The 25,216-nt window shown below is 36.3% G+C and overlaps 3 protein-coding genes across 4 annotated transcripts; all 3 read right to left on the bottom strand.

Moving 5' to 3' along the window:
• Positions 1–555: 555 nt before the first annotated feature.
• Positions 556–13,638, bottom strand: LOC113775809 (testis-expressed protein 10). Of its 2 annotated transcripts, none has more exons than XM_027320827.1 (20): positions 13,451–13,638; positions 13,260–13,332; positions 12,775–12,897; positions 12,051–12,220; positions 11,308–11,457; positions 10,372–10,518; positions 9,721–9,781; positions 8,291–8,616; positions 7,958–8,089; positions 7,203–7,319; positions 6,914–7,000; positions 6,523–6,645; positions 6,263–6,383; positions 6,056–6,181; positions 5,195–5,329; positions 4,100–4,245; positions 3,783–3,923; positions 2,461–2,781; positions 2,033–2,165; positions 556–1,291 (listed from the first exon to the last, which is right to left on the bottom strand). In XM_027320827.1, exons 1-19 carry the CDS (start codon positions 13,508–13,510, stop codon positions 2,070–2,072), a joined length of 2,655 nt encoding a protein of 884 aa, XP_027176628.1. In that variant the 5' UTR covers positions 13,511–13,638; the 3' UTR covers positions 556–1,291; positions 2,033–2,069. The 2 variants fall into 2 exon arrangements, with proteins under 2 accessions (XP_027176628.1, XP_027176629.1); XM_027320828.1 differs by lacking the exon at positions 556–1,291 and adding an exon at positions 1,306–1,906.
• Positions 13,639–17,517: 3,879 nt separating this feature from the next.
• LOC113776401 lies at positions 17,518–18,120 on the bottom strand. The gene has a single exon (XM_027321548.1). The coding sequence runs from the start codon at positions 18,118–18,120 to the stop codon at positions 17,518–17,520; it is 603 nt and encodes a 200-aa protein (XP_027177349.1).
• Positions 18,121–20,104: 1,984 nt separating this feature from the next.
• LOC113773294 (receptor protein kinase TMK1-like) lies at positions 20,105–24,014 on the bottom strand. Its single transcript, XM_027317906.1, has 2 exons — positions 21,187–24,014; positions 20,105–20,771 (listed from the first exon to the last, which is right to left on the bottom strand). The coding sequence occupies exons 1-2, from the start codon at positions 23,525–23,527 to the stop codon at positions 20,263–20,265; spliced, it is 2,850 nt and encodes a 949-aa protein (XP_027173707.1). The 5' UTR covers positions 23,528–24,014; the 3' UTR covers positions 20,105–20,262.
• Between the last annotated feature and the right edge of the window lie 1,202 nt (positions 24,015–25,216).

Consider the following 25,216-nt stretch of genomic DNA (forward strand, 5'->3'; position numbering starts at 1 on the left):
AAAACTTTGTCAGAAACAAGAAGTAAATGGTTCTTATTGCTTAAAAAAGTGGCCTGTTTGTGTGGTCGAATTAGGCCTGCAATCAAAGGTCTAATTGTCAGACTTTAGTCTTGCGCCTTCTGTTTTGGTTTTCAGCTTGTGTTAAAATTGACCGCAGCACGCTGATGGACGTCAATCAATGATCAACAACAAGGTACAATCAAGTTTTTCTATAATTTATAAGCCCACAGTATCCTGTAGTATTCATGGTAAATGTAGATCGAGCAACACGGCACGCCATAAGAGCATTTTATTGATCTACCCTTTATAAAGCAATTAAACTCTTTAGACGTTTCTGTGCACATACTAAATCAACAGCGTCTACGTGACCAAAAATGAAATACGCTTTCCCTGTTAAAATCTGACATGAATGCTGCTTATTGTCGGCTGGGAACCCATGGCTTTGTTTACAACACTTTTAGCCATACGATGTCTCTTCTAATTAGTTAGTAGAAAAGCACGAGGAGAGTGTTACTGATTTGGTTCTCTTTATGCAGACAGGAAAAGCTTCAAAAATGAAAACTTAACCCCCATCACATACAACATTTCATTTGATGATCTCATTGCCTTCCCTTCCCATGCAAGAAAGGAAAGAAAAGGAATTGAAAATGGGGAACAATGTAAGATCAACCGCAGAAGATAAATATGCGGTGGTGTCTACTGTCTATAAGTCCATGAATTATGACCTGCCAAACCAGATCATGCTAGTGTGCTAACAAATTTATAACATCTACTTGCGGTATAGTACAGCGGTGTATCAAGTACTTCTTCGATGACATTAATAAAATGTAGCTTTTGTAAGGTGCATCAGACTCTAATATACTCTTTATAGATGTCAGATTTATTGTAATGCAGGAGATAAAGCTCCAGTCTTCTGGCTTCCCATTCCAGTTACGCAATTAACAAGAAAGAAAGACCTCATGCAGTACATCCTTTGCCATATTTCTCACATCCTGCCCTTGATCCCAACCAGAAGTTCCACCACCTTGACTCTTGGAGTCAAATAAAACAGCTCAGTGATAATGCTTGTCAACAGCATGAGAGAGATAAAGAGCATGACCTATGGGGCCATTATGACAGGTTCATCCACTAGAAAGAAGTTTCTGCTCATCCAAAATTTTTCCTTCCCGAGTTCCCCCATCCAAGCAGATATAAGAATTCAGCCATTGCCACATTGCAACTCCTATCACTTTGCAAGCAGTAATCTAAACTGCTGGCATCATAAAGCCTTCCCCATCCATCCTGAATGCAACTGCACACCCATCACAGAAAACACAAATTTCAGCAACAATCATCCCCCTCCCCTGGCCCCTTTTATCATCCAGAATAGCAGCAAAAGAATCAACCAGTTGTATGCTTTTAGGAAATAACAGCAATTCAATTCTTATAATATTCTGAAGCTTGAGATATCAAATTTGGTTTGTTCTTTTGGAACAGTTTACTCAAAGTTATTCCATAAATTGTAGGAAAACGACTTATAACTTCACATACACTTCATGACCCTATGAATAGGAGAGTCCGAGAAGTTTCAATAGCAAGGAATTGAAATAAGAGGATCTTGAAATTCAAATACCCAAACAACAAAAAAGCCTCTAATTTCATGTCTACAGGATACCCCCGGTTCATGCATCCAGTTCACCCGTTTTTGCCAAAAGAATGTCTGAAATGAGGTCCAATAACAAGTAATCAGCTTGAATTCAAGCCTTGGTATCCCTCATCCCTACCCATTGTGACAGGTGCTAAAATACACAGCAGAGCCAAACCAAAAGGTTTGGCTGAACAAAACTAAGTGTGGCGAACTCCATACAGAATGCAGCATGAAGTGACGTACAAACTCTGGAACTCATCTCTATATAATTACCTAATGCTGAAAAGAAAAAATCATATTTGAAAACAAATATGCTTAAACTCAACCACAGCAACTGAAGCATGTGTGTTACATTTTAAGATCCCAACTTCATGATTTTGCCAAGTCTACAAAAGGAAGACTCACATTGCTGTCCTCTTCTAGGTTAAGAGGTATCCTATCATCAGCCACTCAACGATCTACCAATGGCAGCTTTCAGTTGATCACACGTGCTTTGCATCTTATGCCTTTCTTCTATAGTCGTGTTAGTTTCCTCTGACTGCAACCACAATTAAAATAACTTATTTCCCAGATACTACAAGATTAAAAAGTATCAATAAATCTTGTTGGCTTTGTACATTCTTGAACTAGTATACCCTTCATAAAGTAAATTTTAGAAAAGCAAACACTAAAAGTAAACTTGTACTGGGTAAGCAAAGCATACAGAGAACAGAAAACTAAAACGTTTCTTGGGGCCGATTCTTTTTTTCGCACCCAAAATTTAGCAAGGAAAGCAAAGTTGCTTGAAAGGGGAACAGAAACGGACACACAAATTATTAGAATCAAGGTGACACCTGAACTTTGAGCACCATCTCCAACATGCTCTCAATCTGTGACTTGTGTGGCAAAAGAATTTGGTGCATCTTAACATCTCCATGCATTAGTAGTAACACAGTAACAATAACATTCGACCTACTTGATTGGCTGATTTTGGAGGTACTATGATGAGGGGACAATAATAATGAGGTATTGTCTGTTATCAGTGATCTCATTGAAGTTAAAAAAAGATCTAACAGTTTGGTACTCCTATCAAACAGGAAAAAACAAGGTAGGAGGTAGTAGTGGCTCTTGTTTGTGCTCAAGTAGACTTTGGATTCACCATCATGTTGCTTACTCTGCATAAGTAAACCAAAACAGAAGATATCAGAGAACTCAGACCATAACTGAAGGGTGCATATTAAGAAAATTCAAACATGAGAGAATCCAAAAAGAAAAAAAAAGATTGTTATAGTTTCTCAACATAAACATAGCCCAACATGTTTGAATTTGGCCTTAATGTAGCTTAGAAGTCTTAGATGCTATGGCTAGGGATAAGATTTAACTACTACATACAGTAGTGATCTTGTTGCAACTGATTCAGTGAAGAGTTTAACTGAGTGTTTACTGTTCTGTGTGTGTAAGACTCAGCTTAATTGACATATACAATATCATCTGCTTTCTAATACCTTAAGCTTTTGGACGAGGTGATGCTTCAACATGCTGGAAAATGAGACAAAGATCCAGGCCCAATTTTACATACCACCCATTATGATATATGCATGTGTGCATTCACCAAAAACCCTAGTCGAGTTTTGAGTTTAGTTTGAGAGTTGAACTAAGAACAACCATGGAAAGAACACATGACACTGATCGTATCGTATGTAGCCAACGTCATGTAGAACCAAGAATTATCCCTGTTTGCGCTGATTAATCATGTTTAATATGGATGATGTTTGTTAAATTACAGCTTATGTATGTATTGCATTTCATGTATCATTACACTATAACTTGTGTGACAAATAAAATAAGTTGGAATTCTGTGTGTATTCTATTTCATGCATAATAAGAGATTATTCTAATTAACTTATTCAGCATAACTAAGGAAGTTGTCTCTCTTCAGTAAGTATTTAACCAACGTCTTCCAGCAGATTATCCAGGGAAGCACTCCAAAGAAGTCTGAAATTCACTAAGATAGACTATGTCTGTTTTGAAGGTTTGACAAGCACAAGAATTAACAAACAAGAATGTTTTACAAAGGACGAATTAAACATCTTCAGGTACTCATAAACAGGGAAGAACTGAAAAGTTTTCTTATAAAACAATCAAGAACAAGAATCAAAAACAGAATATCACTTACAGATGCAACATTTATCAAGTATTTACAGAGGACATTGCTTAATTTGATAACACTCCATTCAGAGAGCCTTGTGGGTTTGGTGTCCAAGGTGACGAGCACCCTGAGAAATGCACAGATGTTGTCTAATGGCAGTTTCAGTGACTGAAAAAAGGGAGCAAAAAAATCAATGACAGTTGTATAGATCAACTAAGTTTCACAAAAAATGCCAGAGAACAATAAGAACAGCTGAGCTTAAACCAAAGTAATTAAACAAATGCAAGTTAAAAGATGAGACATACAGAGAATCAAATTCATCATATAAAATTTAGCCTGATTACCATCTCATCAAGAATTTTTTTTTCCAAAGTTTGGAGAACAAGATGGTCATCCCCAATTTGAGATAGACAAGAGCAAATAACTCTGGTAATTGTTCTAAAGGTAGCATGATTTGAGATTCCTTCATATCCCAGAGAAGAACAGTTTTCTGTAAAAGGAACACAAGTTTCAGTTATCAAGTAAGACAAACAAGAGATTAGTCAGCATTGACCTTGAACTATTGACAATAACATCCTAAAAAGAACCTATGTAAAACACACAAAAAAAAAAAGCAGAGGCACACTAAAGAATTTTACGAAACCCTACTTCAGGAAAAAAGGGAAAAAACAGAGAGAGAGAGAGAAAGAGAGAGACTTCAAGAAGATAGTGGAAACAAAAAGGGCCTACTCTCCCATCCCAAGAAACATTACTAAAGAAAGTAGAATTCTTTTTCCAACCTTTAAAAAAAAGTGAGAGGGGAGTCACATACACAGAAACAATGAGTACAAGAGTGAAACAAACATACAGAAGGATCATGGTCAAAATCAGCTAATGTGATAGCACCAAAGAGTTAATCATCCTGATCCTGAAAAGTGACTATTTGATGTGAATCTATAGAAGGCACTTTTGAAATGTCAATCCGGACGGTTATCTTGATATTATCGCCTAAAATGGGTCACAGTGGTTGAAACAGTAGGTTATGTTGAATATTCCAATTGACAGCAAACATTAATTTAGTATGGCCAGAAAACATTAAGAACATGGCCACAAAGGCAAAGTCTCAGGATTGTCAATGTTTTTTGTCCAGGTTTACATATCTCTGAAAATGCACCAAGCAGGGTTCGTATTTGCCAACAAGATAACGAGTAAGGGTTGGTCAAAATAAATAAAAGAGCTAAACAATACTAGCATTTCTACTTTGGAATCATGGAAACACTTTTTGCAACCAAAAGATCAAACCAGGAGAGAAAATTGTAAGAGCAAAAGCACCATGGCATATGGACAAGCAGCAAACAATTGAAAGATCAAAGAAACAGAAATCCTACAACATAGAGATGAAGGATCTGGTTTCTCTTGCAAAGACTAGTAAAAGAAGAAGCAATAAATTCAAAAGATACCTGGTGAGACTCTGAAACGTGAAAGTAAAGTGATGAGGAAACTAATATAATCTGCACTCGAGATATTTCCAGCTTTGCAGACTGAGCGGAGAACCTCTATTATCCGAAAAAGTAAAAATGGCTCCATATTTTGACCTGCAGTAATGTGGTGTAGTTGGAGCTAACAACTACGTCATTTTGAAGAGAAGAATAGCAACAGATAGCAGCCAGTGGAAACATCAACAACAACATATTTCAGTTCAAAGTTTCTCTAGCTCAATTGATATTCCACTTCTTCCTCCTCTTTTTAATGTTTTATTTTTTGGGCAAATGAGTAAAGCTAAGTACTTTAGCTGTCTCATTCTGCACATGGTCTCAATATTTGTCCAAGGTGATTAATCCATGAAAACTTTACAGAAGCAACATAAGTGTGGTCTATAACAATGATTGGTGGGATTCTGTACTTAAAATACAGTACTCACAATAGAAAACCGTAACTTAGCGACTTATTGTACACTCCTAAATTGTATGATTTCTGTATTCTGCAATTATCTCCCTTAAAAGTTTCACCAAATATTTCGAGAACCTAGATACTGATATCTCAAAGAACCTCAAGAGCATATATCCCTATTTGAAGATTCAGAACCAAAGCTATAAAATATTAATCAGAGGAAGTATCCCGATTGAACAGTAGATTACAACTGTGACAATGTTATACTAAATAGGGAGTCTAAACCTTGCAGCAAAGCACAACCCCATGTTTAACTGTAAATTTGAGTTTAATATTAGCTAGAAGCCTTTGTAGCAAGGATGGACATCAAGAGATTCACACACACACAAAAACAAAAACCATCGCCAAGTATCAGACATTATCTTACTTACTTAAGCAACACAATACCAATGACTGAAGCAGCATTGGTTTCAGGGAGGAGAAGTAATACAGACAACACAGAGAAAGTTCCTGGATATCCTGAGGTAGACTCGTGAATGGCCCATAGAATATACTTCCTGCAATAGAACAAAGATGTTGATCTATGGATGTTTAAAATGGAGGAAAGAGAGAACCAGAACAAGAAATTTAATCCTTACCATCATCTAAGTGTGTGCTATAAAAAACTGCAAGTTTGCATTGCATTTGATCATACTCCTGACTGAACGAAAAGCTCAATTTAGCAGCCTTTCCTATAAGTAGCAGAAGTCGCAACACAGCCTGCAAGAATATATCTTAGTGGTAAAAGTTAAAGTTGAAAATCAGTACATATTATACAATTGAAGAATGGATGATGAGACTTTGATAGCTCTCGAACAGCTTAAAGCAAGAAAAGAAAGCATAAACTACAAAAATATACCTTTGAACATAAGGGGTTCTTATCACCTAAGACCAATAGCAGTTGAGGAAGCTCCCTAATCCAAATAAGCTGATAGTCTAGCAATTCAGGATCTCCTGCAACCAAGTATAGCCAGCCCTTTTCCTATCAATCAGCATAACATTTATGTCAGTGGAATTTGATGTAGAGCCATAAAAAAATCTGCCAATTCAACAATAGTGCCCCCCTCGCCCCCCCCCCCAGGGAGGGGGGGTGTTGGATCAGGTGCCCAAGTTGAAACTCCAACTTGACTCCAAGGTTAGAAGTAGAAATGAAAAATTACAAAAAAGGACAGAGAAGAGGAGCTATATTAATATGATCTGAACTCAAGAATGACAAATATTTTCCAAAAAGCAAAATATTGAAATCTTACAGGATCAACCACATCTCCAAGTGCAGAAAGGCAAGCCAATTTCATAGAAGACTCTGGCCCACAGTTCTTAAAAACCTCAGTGAATGCCTGCAAAAAACAGTGCCGGATGTTAAAACCAACAATTAAGGACATTCTGCTTTTTTAAAGATCAGTGCTGTCCACAATAACTACAGTTCACAAAAGCTCAAAGAGAGTAGTTTATTAAGATAGAGAACTGAAGTGAAGGTAAGTTGTGAATATGCACTTTCTCAGTCATACTAACTAAAGGTTTCAAACGAAATCTGCAAACCTGTAAAATACGAGATCGCCATGCACCTGAAACTTGCATAAAAATCTTTGGAATGAACGGTACAAGCGGAAGCAAGTGCTTCTCACGGAACACACTCGATTGTGGGCAATTGGATAACTGCAGGGAAACACATCGTACATCAAATACAGCATAATCAAATACTATTGATTCCAAACACAACCAGCAACATCCATTACGATTTCAACTCTAATTTATTAAAGAATTCAATACAACGAAAATATGAATAAAACCCAAAAACTCTTAGAGTGCATATAAAAGGATGGAAGTGAAGAAACATGATATCCCACAGATAGTGTGATAGCTACAGCTATAAGCAGAGTACTGAAACACAGGGTCTTCAAGAATGTCTTCCTATTCAATCCATAATTGAATCTTCTGATAAGTAAATCAATAAAAAGATTATGCATGGGGATATGCTATTCAATCAGTATACAATACATAAGGCTAATTGCCAAAGCCGATTATGTTTCACTTTAGAAATTACATTTATTAACCTACAAAATCAAAGACAGCCAGCGGAACTATTTCATGGCATACTTCAGATAAAAGCTTTTTTTGCTTTTAAAAAAAAGTTGATATAATTACAAGGATAAGAAGTGAAAAAGTAACAATAGATGAACTTGATTGTAGTATTCAGCTTGACTTCATCTCAGTCGTGATGGCACAATCAAAACATGCAAATGTCATGTGGAAAACATCAAACAGATTATATAAGAAAAGTCCAAGCAAAGGACCTTTTCAATTAAAGAACTTTCAATGAACCCCAGGAACTTCTCCAACAAAGAAGGAGGAGGATAACTCCACTCCCTTAGCTGCAAAAATATGTCGCTAATTATGGCATTTAGTGCAAGATATCGGTCATCATCCTGCAGTAAGAAAACTCAACATGTGAGAGTAATTATGCCATGCAAAAAATTTTAGGCTAAAAGCGCAAAACCTATGCATGCTCTAACATCTAGGAGAAACTAACTAGGAAAAGCAACAAGAACACTATAAATCCAGGTCAGGAAATCAACTCTACAAACTACAATGTATAAGGGATGACGGACACCAGAGAGAAATCACACCTTATCTGAATTGCGATGAATTAGATTTAGAGGGAACAACTCCCACAACTTCTTAAATATTGCAGGTGACATAAAGTGATCTAATATGTCTGCATCAGGTCCTCTTTCATAAAGAGAAGGAACATACTGCCAACTTTTTTCGCCTTTGTTCATTTCAAAAGCAAAGAATTTGACCACAATATCTATGCTTTGAAGAATGAATAGCACACAATCAAAGGATTGCACATCCAATAATTGCATAGTATTGTTCGATGACATGAAATCCACGAAACAACTAACTAGAATTGGGAGAATATCTTTCAACTTCTCAATAATGCCCGAACGACCTAAAAATAATAGATAAAACAGAGGATCGTGTAAACAATCTCCTCATAACATTGAGATATAATCAGAATATTTGAAAACGACAAAGGAAAGGAGAATACAATTTGTTAAAATTGTATGAAATATGAATTGGATCAGAAGAGTACTGGTTGTGCTTTGCCTCCATGCCTTTATAACAACTTTTATTTTTAGAACAACTTAAATCAACAGTAAGATAACATTTACAATATTTAAAATAAAATATCTTGCCTGGTGGCGTGCACAAAACATGGCTAGGCAGGGATTACACAAGTGTAATGGCATATGCCACTGAAGTATCAAAGCTTTATGCTCTAGTTTTTCTCCTCAAAGTTGAGCAAGGTCAACTTAAAAAAACAAAGAGTTAATATCAAGATTTATTTGGAATTGAAAAACTTTATAGGATGACAGAAAACATGACATCTTTTCATGGGCAATATATTAATAAAACAAAAGGACTTTTCTGAGGGAGGAAGTAAAAAGAAGGTATTGTTGTCATACTGGCATCAACCTAGAAAAGCGAATACTCAAAGTCCTTGTGTGCATTTTTGTTGATTACAGTCTAAAGAGTATAGTAACACATTTTCCCTTCTCCTAAATCTTGTTCTTTATCTAAGAAATTTGTCCTTTGAAAGCATGAGCTTGTGTAACCATTTCAAAAATTTAGTGACTTCCAGAAACCTTTGCTTTCAAGAATTTCAACAATCTAGGCACCAACTATAGTTTTTCTGTAAATAACACTTCGACATTACTCTTGAGATGACCCAAAGAGCTTATAGTTTCTATGCAGGTTTATCACAAGCATCAATATAACCAATATGCAACAGGTTCCATCACATGCCATTAGAGCCTTTCAAGTTTTAGATCATACGTTCAAAAAACTTTAAGCCTTTAACCTCCAGAATTGCATGCCTATAAGTTTTGAATAATACATAATTAGTGCTCTTCTTAAGGACACACCACAACCAGTAAAACTTTTTAGTACTGTTTCTTAACATTTTGATGGTAAACAAAAGGTCAATCTCCAAGCCAAAGGCCACACACACTTTATAAAGGCTAAACATCAAGAAAAATAACATTCCACTTACCAGAACAATCCTCAACCAAATCAGGCTCCAATGCATGCAGAATCCCATGGGAATGAACTTCCTGCAAGATTTAAGTGTAGAAAAACAATTGATGAGCACTTACTTCAAGCAAAAGTTTTTACTGCAGGATATGTAGGTACAAAGAACAACGGATAATGCCTAGAAGAAAAATGAAAAATAGCTAAGAGCACAAAAAGCCGGAGAGGATGGCAACTCTTCATCAATGCAAATCCTAATTGATGAAAATTTCTTCACTGTCTACATGGGAGTGATCAAAATTGAAGAAGCTTTTTAATAAACCATCTGTTGTTTCAGTGACAATTTTCATTTTTACTCTTCTAACATATGAAGAATCCACTACAAACAAATAGAAACCTATAAGTGAGGTGGTTGTTCTGAATAAGAGCTTTCTCATCTCAATTTAGATACGTGCTTTGTGACACAAAATTCTTATGCACTCATCTGTTGGAGACTATAACATGCCAATTTTCCAGAATCCAAAATACATTTAAAATATATGGAAGTAAAGGTTGAAAACCATAAGGAACGTAAATCTGATAACCTGATGAAAACACACTATCCTAAGTCAAACTAGAAGACAAATTATAAATAAGCACAAAATAATACTCCTGGCAATAATAGAAAGGATACATTTTTCACACATGAGTCATCATCTTTCTCACTACGTGGCAACAGTGTCAAGCAGTGAACTAAACCACCAAGGATGGTTTTTAGCTTGCTCTTATCCTGTAAATGAAATTGGCTCCTCTGCAGAATATCCTGATAATTCTGGAGAATCTGCAAATGAAAATACAGTTAAAGAATAGCTAAAAACAGCCCTCATAGATGAAGCACAAAAACAACAACAAAAAAAAAAAGCTAAGGTACCAGAACAAAGTAAAAAAAAAGGGTAACTGTTAAAAAGGAATTGAAGTAGAACCATTTTTATAATCCACAGGCAATGATGGAAAACTAAATCAGATAAGGAAGTTACATCCTTCAACATCCATTTATGTAACTGCTGAATGAACAAAGATATGTTTCATCTGTTCCAGAAATCTGGACAGTATTTTACATCACTTTAGGGCAAAGAAAAAGCTAAAAGAATAGTCAGCACATAATAATGAAGAAAAACTTCCAACTTCAAACGTGGTAATAACAAACATCACATAAAAATATAGCAATACATAGGCATAAAAGCAATATTCACTCAAGGAAGGACAGAATAAATATCATGGACAATATTATTGGAGGGAGATTTCTTCAAGCAGCACCAGGAAAAAGTAACAAGAGACAACCACCAATGGTCAACTTTTAATTATGAACGTACTTGCCATTCCAGACAGGGAGAAATGAGTACAAGTAAGATTTCTTAGAACCTCTATCTTTCAAGGTCCTAACAATAAGAATTATATATAATTTGTGAAATATACAAGTGGTAAAAGTGAATTTACTTCAGGAATGACAGAATTTCTGTTATGGCTATGCTTATAAAACAAAGGTTTCTTTACGTAGCACAAGGAAAATAACTAAGAGGCAACCACCAATATCACCGAAAGTGACTGACTTAAAGCCATACATACCCACCTTCTCAGCATAAAGAGAAAATGAAGATGGATGATGCTGGATAACGAGGTCAAAGAATCTGAAAGCCATCAAGCGCACATCTATAGCCAAGTGCGTCATTGAATTGAAAATATAAGCCATCATCAAGGAAATGAATGGCCCTTGATTATCCTGTACAGAAAAAGAACGTGGACATATATTTTTAAAAATTCATAAGCTGCAACCATCACTTGAAAATACATGCGCCTTTAATATACGACTTAGACATACTGCAACAAAATTTTCCAATCTCATTATTGTTAATCATGTGTGAAATCAAAAGCATATCAGAGATTTGGAAAGAATGGCAGATAGGAGAACAAAGAGTTGGTGCAACAAATTTGAAGTTTAACAAGGGAGATTCAGAAAACATTCCCCAGCCTGCAATAGAGGACAATATAATTGGCAGATAGGAGAACAAAGAGTTGGTGCAACAAATTTGAAGTTAAACAAGGGAGATTCAAAAAACATTCCCCAGCCTGCAATAGAGGACAATATAATTGACTTGCCTAACAAGGCCTATGCAACCAAAAAGAAAAATAAAAAGAGATGAGCCGATTTACCCAAAACATCAACTATGAAAAGAAGCTGTAGAGGGGGGAGGACTCTGACTTTAATATAATAGTGAACCTGAAAGTATAATATGAAAGCTACTTATAGGTTCACTAAATATCCTTAATAATAGCATGACAAACAATTTCAAGAACCAGCGTCACAAAATTTACCTGCTTACAGTTGGGCAATATCACTGACTTAAATAATTGGTAAAGTGTTTCTCGGACAATTTTATCATCATCACTGATGCGTTCACGCAGTTTCTCTATAGTAGCAAGCTTGTGGAGCTTCAACTCAGCAGGATATTTAAGAAATATATCCCTAATACCAATCAATGCATCTGGAGAGGTTAAAAAACGGAGATCAAAAACTCCTTGTTAATTGTAACCGTTACTTCTCAAGAAGATGTAGAGATTATACAAGACAAATAAGTGCATAACTGGCATTTAACACACTGTTTCACTTGGGGAATATTTAGCAACTACATAGCCCCAGAACAGGGTAGGAGGGAGACTTTGAAAAATGCAATCCAGGGCGCATGCATGACAAAACCAAGTTTGATATACTTAGTTGAACCAAATACATATCATCCTTACAAGGATGCGAGATTTCTGTTAAAGCACACGAATAAGACTAAAACAGATTGCAATAACAGGATGATCCCATAAAAACTCAACAGCAAGTATTATCCCCATTGCACATGGATCTCCTAATGCCAACTATAATTTTCATTTCTGTACCTTCTACACATGTTATCCTCTTTTCACATTTCTCTTGAATCAATAACCTTTTTTGCCTAAATATCCTCCAATTTTCCACTCCAAAAGTTTCAACCGCAACCTTTTTTTTTTTTAACAACCCTGTTGATTCAGGTTATATTAACAAAGAAATCACCTTTACGAACTTTTGCATTGTGATGACTTGTTTGTTGCAGAAGCTCCTTCAAAGTCAAACCCTTTTTACTCACAGCTAAACCTGCCTTATCTGACACTACACTCTGCTCCGGAAGAATAATCGCTGCTCATCAAAGAAACCAACAGCTAAGTCATCAACATTAGGTCCGCATCACAATGACATCATGAAATTAGCTAAAAATATGAAAGGAGAAGCTTTTCGAACTAAAAAGTTATTATTCACATACCAAAAGCAAAACCCAATAAAACAAATAGTTTCTCAAAACCGAGTAAATTTTAATCATATATTTAACATGAACTCAACCGATTTAGTTCCAGTAACAATGGACCATTTTTGCTACAAACGCCAAGTACATAACCGCATAAAAAATTGTATTACAAACCATGGAAGCAACAACAAATACATTCGAGAGCTAAAGAGAAGCATTGGATTGAAAAACCGGGGTATTGTTCTTTGTGCTATACCTTTAGACTTGATTTCTGTATTGGTTGCATTTTTGGGCGGCGGCAATTTTCGACCAACTTTTCTTTTTATTTTCTACAAAAAAAAAAAATGGATGAATGAAATGAGCGTGTCGAAATTTCACATGCATCAATACTTTTCCTCAATTATTATGTACAAGAATTTACCAGCAATAGAAGATTAAATTAGCTACCTTGAAGTCTATTCCCCCACGCTTTTGCTGTTTTTTGGATTGAGCCTTGTGCTTCACCATCTTCTTTTTTCCCTTCTGTTTCTAGTTCCAAAAACTCTTCAAATCTTGCATGACCATTAATGGGTTATGTCTAGGGTTTAAGCATCACTGCATCACAAGGCGGGTTTTGTTGATAAAAGTTTCTTGATTTTTTTTATTTTTTATTTTTCTATCAGGAAGGTTTCTTGAATCCTGAAGACTTGAACGCTCCTATAGCTGATGTTGGTCGGGAGCACTTTAAAGTCCAATCCATAATGCTGATGGGTTTTCTCCTTTCACTTTTTGTCCGAACTGGCCCAATCTACGATCGAAATCGACTATTGGGCTTTAGAGAAGAGTGGTGGACCCTATTTTCCTGAGGACTGATACAATTTTGTTCAAGATGGTCAAGAACCGAGAATTGAGACACAGACAGCGGGCTTTGACAGAAGATTTTTTTTTTTAAGTATATATATATATATAATAATATTATTATTATAACACTTTGACGATGTGATATATATATGATATGAAAAAGTAATTGATAAACAAAAAATGTAATTAAAAGATATATTTATAATACAAGTAAAAAATATTTATAAATAATTACTATCCAAACACACCTACTAGTATATATAGTGGCTAAGAAAATTTGGGTGGCTCAAGCAGAGATGACTTATTCCTTTTGTTTTCTTCTAGTTCTTTACCATATTGCCCATTCTGGGATGGGTTGGAATAGAATTTCCTAAATTTTTACTTGGAAGAGACTGATGGCACCAATCCATGTACAGTAAATATTGGGAAATTTGCCAAATTGGTTCATAACATTTTCACAAAAAACTTTTTTAGTCCCTAACATTTAAAATCAGTCAGAATAGTTCCTAACATATAAATTATGATCCAATTTGATCTTAACGCTTGTCTTTGCTCTTTTTTTCGACTAAAAATAGCACACTTGCATAATTTTAATAGCAAAATTGGAAACATTCGTTAATCCATAATTTTACATCCCTCAAACTCTTCTACCACTTATTCAATTGGTTCTCAACCTCCTGCAACTAGGATGGAGAATTAACAAGAAAAATTGAATGAAAGACAGAAATATCAAAGACACAAGAAAAAGTTTCAATCTTGAACAGAAGATTAATGGGAAATCTACTAACGTGGCCATAGGCTATGACAGCAGGGTCAATCATGAGTTGTCCAGAAAGAGGACATTTAAATTCCGGAGGTGGAAGAGTAGGCAAAAGGCTTTGTGGGTTGGAAATAGGGTTGCAAACGAGTCGAGCCGAGTCGAGCTTTGAGCTAATCGAGCCGAGTCTCGACTAAATTTTACCAAGCTCGAGCTCGACGAGCCGGCAAATTTCGAGCTCGAGCTCGACTCGAATCAAGTCGAGCCGAGCTCGAGCTCGAGCTCAAGTTCGAAAAAAAATAAAAAATAATTATTTTATTTAAAAAATAAAATAAAATAATATTTTTTTCTTAATAAATAATAAAATATTAAGGATATATACGTAATTTTACTATGAAAATAAAAAATAAAAAATATATATATATATAATATACGTAATTTTATTATTAAATAAAAATAAAAATATATATATATATATATATACCCAAGCTCGCGAGCTAACGAGCTTAATATTCTGAGATCGAGCTCGAGCTTGACTCGAGCCGCTCGCGAGCGGCTCGCGAACGGCTCGATTTGTTTACAGCCCTAGTTGGAAAGTCAAACTCGAGCTCGACTCGAGCTTGACTCGAGCCGCTCGCGAGTGGCTCGCGAACGGCTCGATTCGTTTGCAGCTCTAGTTGGAAAGCTCCAGCTTCAATTCTTTCAAACAAGACAGAGCCTGCATGGCACGGTCAGCGCCTTCCAATGCATAATCATCTCCTTCCACAATACTCTGTGCCAATATTTGCAGTTCCCTCGAGTTGTTCCACTATAGTTTTTGCATCCAAAACTGCCCCTTTTATGTTGTTGTCTTGGCCATCTTTTCTACACCACCACAAAATATGAAAATACAAATTGGAAACTGGGATTTAAGAAAAAAGAATAATGGAAACTGCAGTTGGAATTCAAGAATAAACAAGAAGAAGAAATTATGAAGTAGCAGTAGGCTGAGAACCAATTGAAGAAGCGGTGGAAGAGTTTGAGGGATGCAAAATTATGGATTAACGAATGTTTTCGATTTTACCCTTGAAATTATGCCATTGTGCTATTTTTAGCCGAAAAAAAGAGCAAATAGAAGCATTAGAACCAAACTAGCTCATAAATTATATGTTAGGAACTATTTTGATTGATTTTAAATATTAGGGACTAAGAAAGTTTTTTGTGAAAATATTAGGACCCAGTTTGGCAAATTTCCCGTAAATATTTGTACCAATTATTTACAAGCAAGCTCGTGTGACTTCGTAATTATCATCAATGGAGCTGGTTTTGCTCAATGCTCATTGTGCTTTCTTTTCTTAACGGACGGCTTCTTGCATTGGTACATTGTAATCTTCACTTTTCTACCAAGGCACACTTTTCTTGCATTGTGCCTTCACTCATTACTAACGGCGGAGACTATTGTCATACATTATTATTAGGGGTGTAAATGAATTTAATCAAATCAAACACCGTCAAAACTTGTCTGATTATTTTAACAAAATTAAAATTTTGTTTAGGTTTAACTTGTTTATTTACTGAATCAAACTTAAAGGTTTAGCTTTTTGTTCAAGTTATATGTATGTATATATGTACATACATAAGTATATATTATTCTATATATAATTAATTGAATAACTGGAACCTACACTAATGAATTAATGGACATTAAATTTGAATGATCTTAAATGGATACCCAATTAAAATCTATTTAATTGGTAGGTAGTGAGTTGACTCGACTCACTCATTTATACCTATTTAAAAAGAAATATAAATTTAAACTCAACTTTTAGTAACTGTTAAGCAAATAAATTTGAATTTCTTACCAATCTAATAATAATAAAATAATGTTATTACTTGTCAAACAACATGCAAATTTTTTTTTAAGTAGAATTTTAAGTGACTTATTAGTAGATGAGTAATTGGGTATAACCATATCCATTTATTAAATGGGTATAAATGAGTACCTATTTAATACATGAATATAATTAAATTGACCCAATTATAGTATTATACCCATTATCCGATAATGAGTACCTAATTATGATCCGTCTGAATTATCCATTTTGACATTCAACTTATCAAACATATAGTCACGGTATTTTGAAGTGCACTAGAAAACTAGTGGAGGATGATGAAGCAATTTCCACGTCCCATACTTTTAATTAGATGAGTGACGCTTGCTTTTTTAAGTTTTTAACTAACAGATAAATAGGCCATTCATTTACATTTGGAGGAAGTCAATGATGTGAGGCCATTGTTTCATTATAAAATCACAAGGATTATCATAAAATTAAGGGCGACGACTTAAATTGAATGCTAGTCATGTGTGGCCTGTGAAACTTAAACAAGGATTATATTTGCCATGCGATGGTGACGTCCACGTTCTCCTGGGTAACTACCCCGACATAGACACGACTGTGAACATCTAATCTAAGATTAAGATATGAAAACTAAAATTCAATTGTCAAACTGATGCTCATGTTGGCTAACTTCAGATGATGTTTTTTACAATACTTCATTTTAGAGTCTGTCTTTGTAATATCGATAAAATGAAGAATTAACTTTTTTATACATTGACAATGTTGTGAATTTTTTACAATAATAACTACAGATATTATATTACATGTGCATGATTCAAATTTTAAATTTTAAATTATATTATATAGGGAAATTTGCCAAATTGGTCCCTAACATTTACCAAAAACACTTTTTTAGTCCTTAACATAAAAAATCAGCCAAAATGATCCTTCACATTTAAATTATGAGCCAATTTGGTCCTATTGCTCGTTTTTGCTCATTTCTCCGGCTAAAAATAGCACCCCCCCCTCACGTGGTCATATTTTTAGGGGCAAAACTGGAAAACACATTTCATTACCGGTCAAAAGAAGCCATCTTTCCTTCATTTAATCACCGCCGGAGTTTGAATTAGGTACATAGGAGGAGGCTCGGTTCCCCCAACCCCAACTCCAACTCCAACTCCAACCCCAGCTGGAAAAGGCCCTTGTCTTTCCTGCCAATACGTCGCCGGAGTTGTCACCGGCGCAACCTGCTCCGCCTGAGGAGCCTGGGGTGGAGGTTTTTGCTGGTAAAACTCATCGACTTTCCTCCTGTACATATCTTGATCATGGCCTGAAATTTGCATCTTCTGCAACTCATGCATCTGCCGTTGAATCTCCGCCGCCGGAGGAACCACGGGCTCGCCTATCACCTGCCGAACCATAACCGTAGGGGCCACTGGCGGAGGATCCTGCAACTTCGCCGGCGTGGGATGACCCTTTTCCAAACCAAACAAAAAATCAGGGCTCCTCGCCGGCTCCTCCACCCCAGAAACCGCCACAGACTGCGGAGAAGAGCCCTCCAAATTCTGATTAATCTGCGCAGCATTCAACGCATCAACAAACCACTGCCTCTCAGCCTTGGAATCATCCGACTCAAAACTACTCACGGACGGCGGTGGGTTGGCATTCAACGGAAATATAAACAGCCTCAGCCTTGCCGGCATAGCTGAAGACCGATGAAGACGGTCATATTCAATGAAATGTGTTTTCCGGTTTTGCCCCTAAAAATATGACCACGTGAGGGGGGGTGCTATTTTTAGCCGGAGAAATGAGCAAAAACGAGCAATAGGACCAAATTGGCTCATAATTTAAATGTGAAGGATCATTTTGGCTGATTTTTTATGTTAAGGACTAAAAAAGTGTTTTTGGTAAATGTTAGGGACCAATTTGGCAAATTTCCCTATTATATAACATGATCTAAATCTATTAATGTTAATAAAAAAAAAGATAGGGACCGTATATAAAAAACTTACCCTAAAATAAAAGAAGAGTCTTGCCGGTCGCATTAAAAGGTACTATCCTCACCACAGCTAATTTTGAAGTAGGCCTGTTAATCGGGTCTAATGAGTCGGGTTTTCATAAGTTCAAATTCAACTCATTTAATTTGAAACATTTTCGGGTTTCGGGTTCATAAATGTGAAGCTCATACTCACCTCACATAATATTCGGGTCGTCAGCCTTAATCGGGTTTAGCCCAAACTCACTTATTACTCCTTAATTTTCTTAATATAATTACTATAACTATTAAGTTGTAAAACTAATTAACATTTACAAAACTATAATATTAAAACTAAACATAAACAAATAATAGTTCTTAAAAAGTATATAAACCAAAATGTTTTCAACAATATTTATATTTAATTCGTTCAAAATGCATGAAAAATAGTAATAAAACATGCGATCATAACTCATAAGCCAATACATCTTTAAAAGTTGAAACTTTTTTTATAATCTTGTGATTTGAATCCAAACATGCTTGATGATTGTATTTGTAGATAAAAAAGAAATCAATCAATATTATGTCAACACAAAAATTTATTCAACCAATAAGAAAAGTTAGAGATTCAGTTATGCATCACAAATATTGGCTCTCAAGAAAGCTCATAGAAGAGTTTTTAGATGTATTTTAATATTTTGTAATATATATATTTAATATTTAATAATAATATATTTGGATATATACTTATACATAATATCAAAATATAAAGGCCTTGTTTGGATTGCAATTTTCCGTCGAAAAATTACGTCGTTTTCCGTGATCACATTTCCCTATTATTTTTTTTCCTCACATACATCAAATCGCTACAGTAATTTTTTCATGAAAAATCATGGAAAATGCAATCCAAACACAAATATTATATATATATATATATATACAGATAATTAAAGGGCCGGGCTTATATCAAATTTTAGCTTAATAGGACCCAAGCTCGGCTCATATTTAATTCAGGTTTAATTTTTAGGTTCAATCTCAGACCGACTCACTAAAATATCGAGTTTATCGGACTTTTTATCTGACCGAACGAGCGGAGCTCGGATTGGCCCAGCGGCCTCAACCCCATTGACAGTCCTATTTTGAAGGTATCCCCGGAATCCGATTATCCTTTATGTAAAGCTGTTTATGTGTATCTCATCCAAAGTCATCGAGTGTCAAAAGTCTGTTTTCTCCTTCCATTCTTTTTCCGTTTACCATTTTGACAAAATTGCTTTACCATCTCGATATATATCTTTCTTTCTTTCTTTCTTTTTTGGTAAATTACTTGTCACAACTTGTTGAATTAACTACTAATTGTAAAGTTAGAATTATTTGGCCATTTCCCTTTACACTTACATCTAAATTGACATATTATTATTTTCAGAAGATTGAAACTTTAAATAGTGTGATACCAATATGAACAGATATACTTGGCTGTTAATCATAATTTGTCTCACTTGTAACGAAATAAATTGTATATCTCGTTTGTCTTGTGTAGTTATAATGCCAGTATAGCCAGTTGAGAAACTACAATCCAAAAAAAAAAAAATGTAGATTTTTTTCTTTTCAACTAAAATGCAAACTACCATATCTCAGACTGACTACCATTTATTTATACGAGTGTAGCTTTTACTAAAATCAATCAAAACAGAAGTACGGGGACCACCAAAAGATAAACTGGAAAGATAACTAATTCTACTTCAATTCTGTATATCAACATCTCACAAAAGGGGAACTGTAGAGTTACATAATTCGTTACACAGAATTAACAGGAGTAGTAAAACATAGTACTATCTACATCTATCAAACAAATATTTAGAACAAAAAGCAACTACCTGCCATCAGCTGAAGTAAAAGACTCGGCAAATCCACCAGGCCTTGATGGTATGCTACCCTTGCTGTCCTCCACGTCCAAATAACTGAGATCCTTTCCTTCAGCCTCTTGCCACCCCTTAACCATTTGATTCAGAGGAAGACTGTAATCAATTCCACAGTATTCCTCTGTATCATCATCAAGTGGTTTCCATTTCTCAACAAGAGAAGCCAGGACATTTACAACATGGCCCATATCAGGACGCTGGTTCGGCTCTCTAGCGGTACAATGACCAGCAAGTTCAGCGATAATTGAGATGCTCTCGAATTTTTCCTCTTTCATATCTAGAGCAGGGTCAATGGCTGCCATTAGCTTCTCTTCACTAGACTTGATATGCCAGAACCATGCAGCCAAGTACTGGCTTTCCTCAGGTCTGTCCTCATCAAGTGCCACCAATCCCGTTAGCAACTCCATTAGCACGACCCCATAGCTGAAGACATCCGCTTTTGTCGTGATTTTGCCGGTCACTGATCATTTAAGGTAGAATATTGTACAGCATCACAAGAAGTTAGACCATCGTTATAAGAATTATTATCAATGGTAGAAAATGACGATGTTAAAAATCGGAAAAAGAAGATAAATGTCCTGCTCAACTACACATATTGTGGTAAACCAAAATTATTTCCTCTTTTAAGTAAGTTCAATAGCTCAATGGATTTATCAGCAAACAAATTTTACAAGGAGGAAATGGCATGTTAAATGCTACAAGCCATTGCAGAACAATAGAACTATGTCGTCAACTAGTAATTTGAAGCACCAAATTTCAAAACCAGTCCTGCTAATCAAACTAGTAAACAATCTTCATTACCACAGCTTGATAGGGAGTGATGGCATTAAAACAATTAGTAATTTCATTTAAGGGACCAAGGAAGATTGACTTACCAGCATACTCAGGCGCTAGATATCCAAAAGTTCCAGCTAGCCTAGTCACCACAGACTTCTCTCCATCAGGTGCGAGTTTCACCAATCCAAAATCAGATACTTTTGCTCTAAAGTCATCACCGAGCAGGATATTTGAAGATTTAAGATCTCTATGTATGAAGCTCTGATGAGCTAGACTGTGAAGATATTCCATTCCTCTAGCAACATCTAACGCAATATTTAGCCTTCTTTTCCATGATAAAGGTTCTAATTTCAAGCTCTTCCAGTGGAAAAGATGCTTGCTGAGAGCCCCTTCGGGCATATACTCGTATACCAAAATTCTTTCATTTCCTTCAATAGAATATCCCAAAAGTGACACCAAATGCCGATGACGGACCTTAGAAAGGACGGCAATCTCGGCTTGAAATTCATCCAGAGCCTTGCTACTAAGTACTCCAGCTTCCATTCTCTTAACTGCAATCTTTGTTCCATCATCCAACTCTCCTTTGTAAACTACTCCAAAGCCACCACGCCCAAGTTCATTTTCTGGAGCAAAATTTTTTGTCACGTTTCGAAGAACTTGGACCGATATGGTTAAGTTTCCAGCCTCGATAGTATGAGAATCGCCACTGTTCCTACTGGCAGAACCACTTCCTGTCAATGTAGAAACGCTTCTATTGGTATTGTCTGCAACGGCAATCTTCACCAAATTGTCGGGATCGGATGAATCTCTTGGATGAATTACAATAGAACTAGGAGCTTGGCATGTATCTTTTCTCTTTTTACAGTAACAAAGAAGTAGGGGCACAACCAAACAGACCACAAGTGCAAAAGTTGCAACAGGGGCTAAGACTGCAACTAACTTGGACTCACTCGGATGTCCTCCTTGGTTAGAATTTTTGGCAGGGTTACTAGAACTAGAATTTGATCCTTTTGTTGATGGAGAAGAGGGAATTGAGGTTTGCGAACCTTCTGGCGATGGGGTACTACTTGAAGGACTAGGACTTAGCGGTAAATTTCCCTTCAGGTTAAGGTGTACAGTGGTACTAAAGTTTGGCCAAGGAGGGGAAAGATGGTTGTTACTCAAATCCAACAACATCAAGGCTTTTAGTTCAGTCCAATTTGAAGGAATTTCTCCTGAAAGATTATTCGACCCCAGATATATATGAGTGAGAGAATCAAGACTTGCAATTGAAGGACTCAAGTTTCCAGAAAGGTTGGACTTGGCCAAATTCAAGACATCGACCTTTTTATCGAAATTGCAGCTCAATCCCAACCATGGCCCTTCACATGGGTTATTTCCTGACCACAATTGAACAAGCCTAGGCGGGTAATTCACCCCATCGAGAAATTCTAAGAGTGCCATGACTTCAGGAGCACAGGAAACGCCCGCACTTGTTTGGCAAAATGGATTGGCTGAATAACTAGCATTAACAGCTTTGAACTTTGGAATTGGACCCATGAAATGATTATTATTCAAATCCAGATTATTGAGTGGCATACTTGCCAAGCTATCAGGAACTAATCCAACAAGATCATTAGTATTGAGATTGAGATCTTGCAAATAAGTTAAATTGTTGATGTCCTTGGGAATTTTACCTGAAAAATGGTTCCCATGAAGCCACAGACTAACAAGTGATCCCATTGTTGCAACTATATCAATTGGACCCGTCATCCCCTCGCCAGACTGTTGATTTAGCCAAAGAACCTTCAGGGTAGAGTCCTTGAAACTAGCCGGAATACCGCCAGTAATCCGATTTTGAGACAGTCTCAACACCTGTAAGGACGACATACTTCCCAAGAATTCAGGCAAAGGACCAGCCAAATTACAGCTCATCAAAGTAAGATTAGTCAATTGAGCTGAACTTTGCAAGTCAGAAGGCAGTGACCAGCCAGTTGAGGCATTAAGAGGATTATAGTCCAATGCCATCACTTGTAAACTCACGAGCCCATTGAAGAAATCAGAAGGAATAGTGTCAAACTGGTTGAAATCCAAATACGCGTATCTCAACTCGGACAACCCGCTGAAAGACGGCAACTTTCCACTGAATTCGTTCTGCTGTAGGCCTAAATTTGACAGCTTGGACAGCTGATTGAAATTTTGGGGTAAGGTACCCTTCAAGCCTAAGCCCCTAACTTGAATTTGCGAAACTCTGTTGCCGGAACAAAATACGTGCGGCCAATTTGGAGTACCGCATGGGTCGTTGCCGTTAGCAGGCCAATTCAACAGCTGAGGATTCTTCAACCCATCTCTGAACTGGTTGAGTATAGCAAGGTCGCCGGGGTCTGTCACGCTAAAAGCAAGTGTAACAATACAGAGAAATAGCGCCAATCCAAGCCTTTTCTTCTCAGCAGCCACCATTGTTGAGCTCTGAAACACGGCTCCACATGCATTGAGCCCTAGATGAAAAGCTTGTTATAACTTCTAATGGTGGTTCCTTGAAGAACCCATCTCAAATGTCGCAAGGGAAGCTTAGAGATAACATGCGTTTGGGAACACAAAAACTCTCAGACAGAGTGAGAGAGAAGCAGAGAAAGGGACAACAGAGGGAGGGAAGGAGGGATGACTGGAGTGAGAAACACTACTACTGGCAGAGTGGTGTGGCGTATAATGCAGAGCATATGTTGCAAAGCAGAAATCACAAGTACATCTGCTGAAGCTTGATTAGTACGTGATCACCCTAAAAAGTGGATCTGTAATCGGAAACTTTCAAGACTTCCGATTAGAATACTGGGGGAAAAAAACTCTGGCTTGAAATTTGACTGGAATTTCTCTGGCTTTTCTGCAATGTCACGTACTCTGCTCTCGATGTCAAACTCAAAGGGTAGAAAACATTTAAGAGCGAGTATACGTTTGTTGTTGACTGTTATATGCTCACAGCTAGTTTGGGAGTTGAGGATAGAAAAGAAAGGAAGAGAAAGTTTTCTTAAAAAAAAAAAATGACGAGGGTATATTTGTCTTTTAATGGTGTGATCGACGTATTAACTTAACGGCATTATTTCGGGTTAGCGTAGTGGACAAGCAATTTACAGTAATTAAATTCAACATTCATTGGTGTCCAGTCCCCTGTGGAAAAAGTTTAATATCCGGTGATCACTCCGTTCCCCAAGTTCCAGATTCTTGTCAGTTGCATTCGTTTTCCCTCTGGCCCTCGCCCTTTTTCTTCTTATTCTTCTTTCTTTCTTTCTTTCTTTTTTCCATGGGAAATTGTGTGATTTTTTGGGTCTTGTATATTGTATATTCAATACTACTGCTCCAAAAATTTTTTTAAAAAATGAAATAAAACTTCGTATGTTGAGAGAGCTCGCTTGTTGGTTGATTATTTTGAAATTGAAGCATGCCGATGAATTTTCGTACCATTTACTAGTTTTGTAGTCGATGAAACCCTTGCCTTTCTCATATACATGATACATACAGCTTGGGGCGGCGATAATGATGACAAGTGCACAAACTGTAATCATATGTGCATTAATCTCAAAAAAGTAGAAATCATAGGAAGTGACAAAATCCCGATTGTGATTTACACAATGACAAAACATCATGTCTTCTTCCAATTGGTCAACATGTCTCCATCTGGTTTTAGAACCATGAAGTCCGACTAACGCAGAAAAGAAAATGAAGAGGGCAACTAAATAAATACAACCAGTCATAAGCTAAGTCAGACATGTGGAGTGGTTGTTGCGTGATGTTTTGAAATACAGAAGTAAATGGTGGTGATTAGCCAATCTTTTGTATACATGTGCTGAAACTTAATAAATATCCATAGGTTAGTCTCTGGATTGCACGTAATTATGTATCTTAATTAATTTCATGGATAGTTGAGTCATCAACTTCTTTGGCACGTAAAGTATGTAAAATAATCATCTTTCTATTCCTCTTGTGTTTAAAGGTTGTATGCAAACCGAATTTCAGGTTGGAAGCCCTCTGGAATTTTGATGATTGATGATTAATGCTCTCGGATATAACTTCTTCCTAAGCTTTTGTAATGGATAATTGGGTTACCTAATTCATTTTTTGACTTACCCATATAATAAAATGAGTAAAAATGGG

Source organism: Coffea eugenioides, chromosome 6 (assembly GCF_003713205.1).
Source record: "Coffea eugenioides isolate CCC68of chromosome 6, Ceug_1.0, whole genome shotgun sequence".
Taxonomy (NCBI): Eukaryota; Viridiplantae; Streptophyta; class Magnoliopsida; order Gentianales; family Rubiaceae; genus Coffea; species Coffea eugenioides.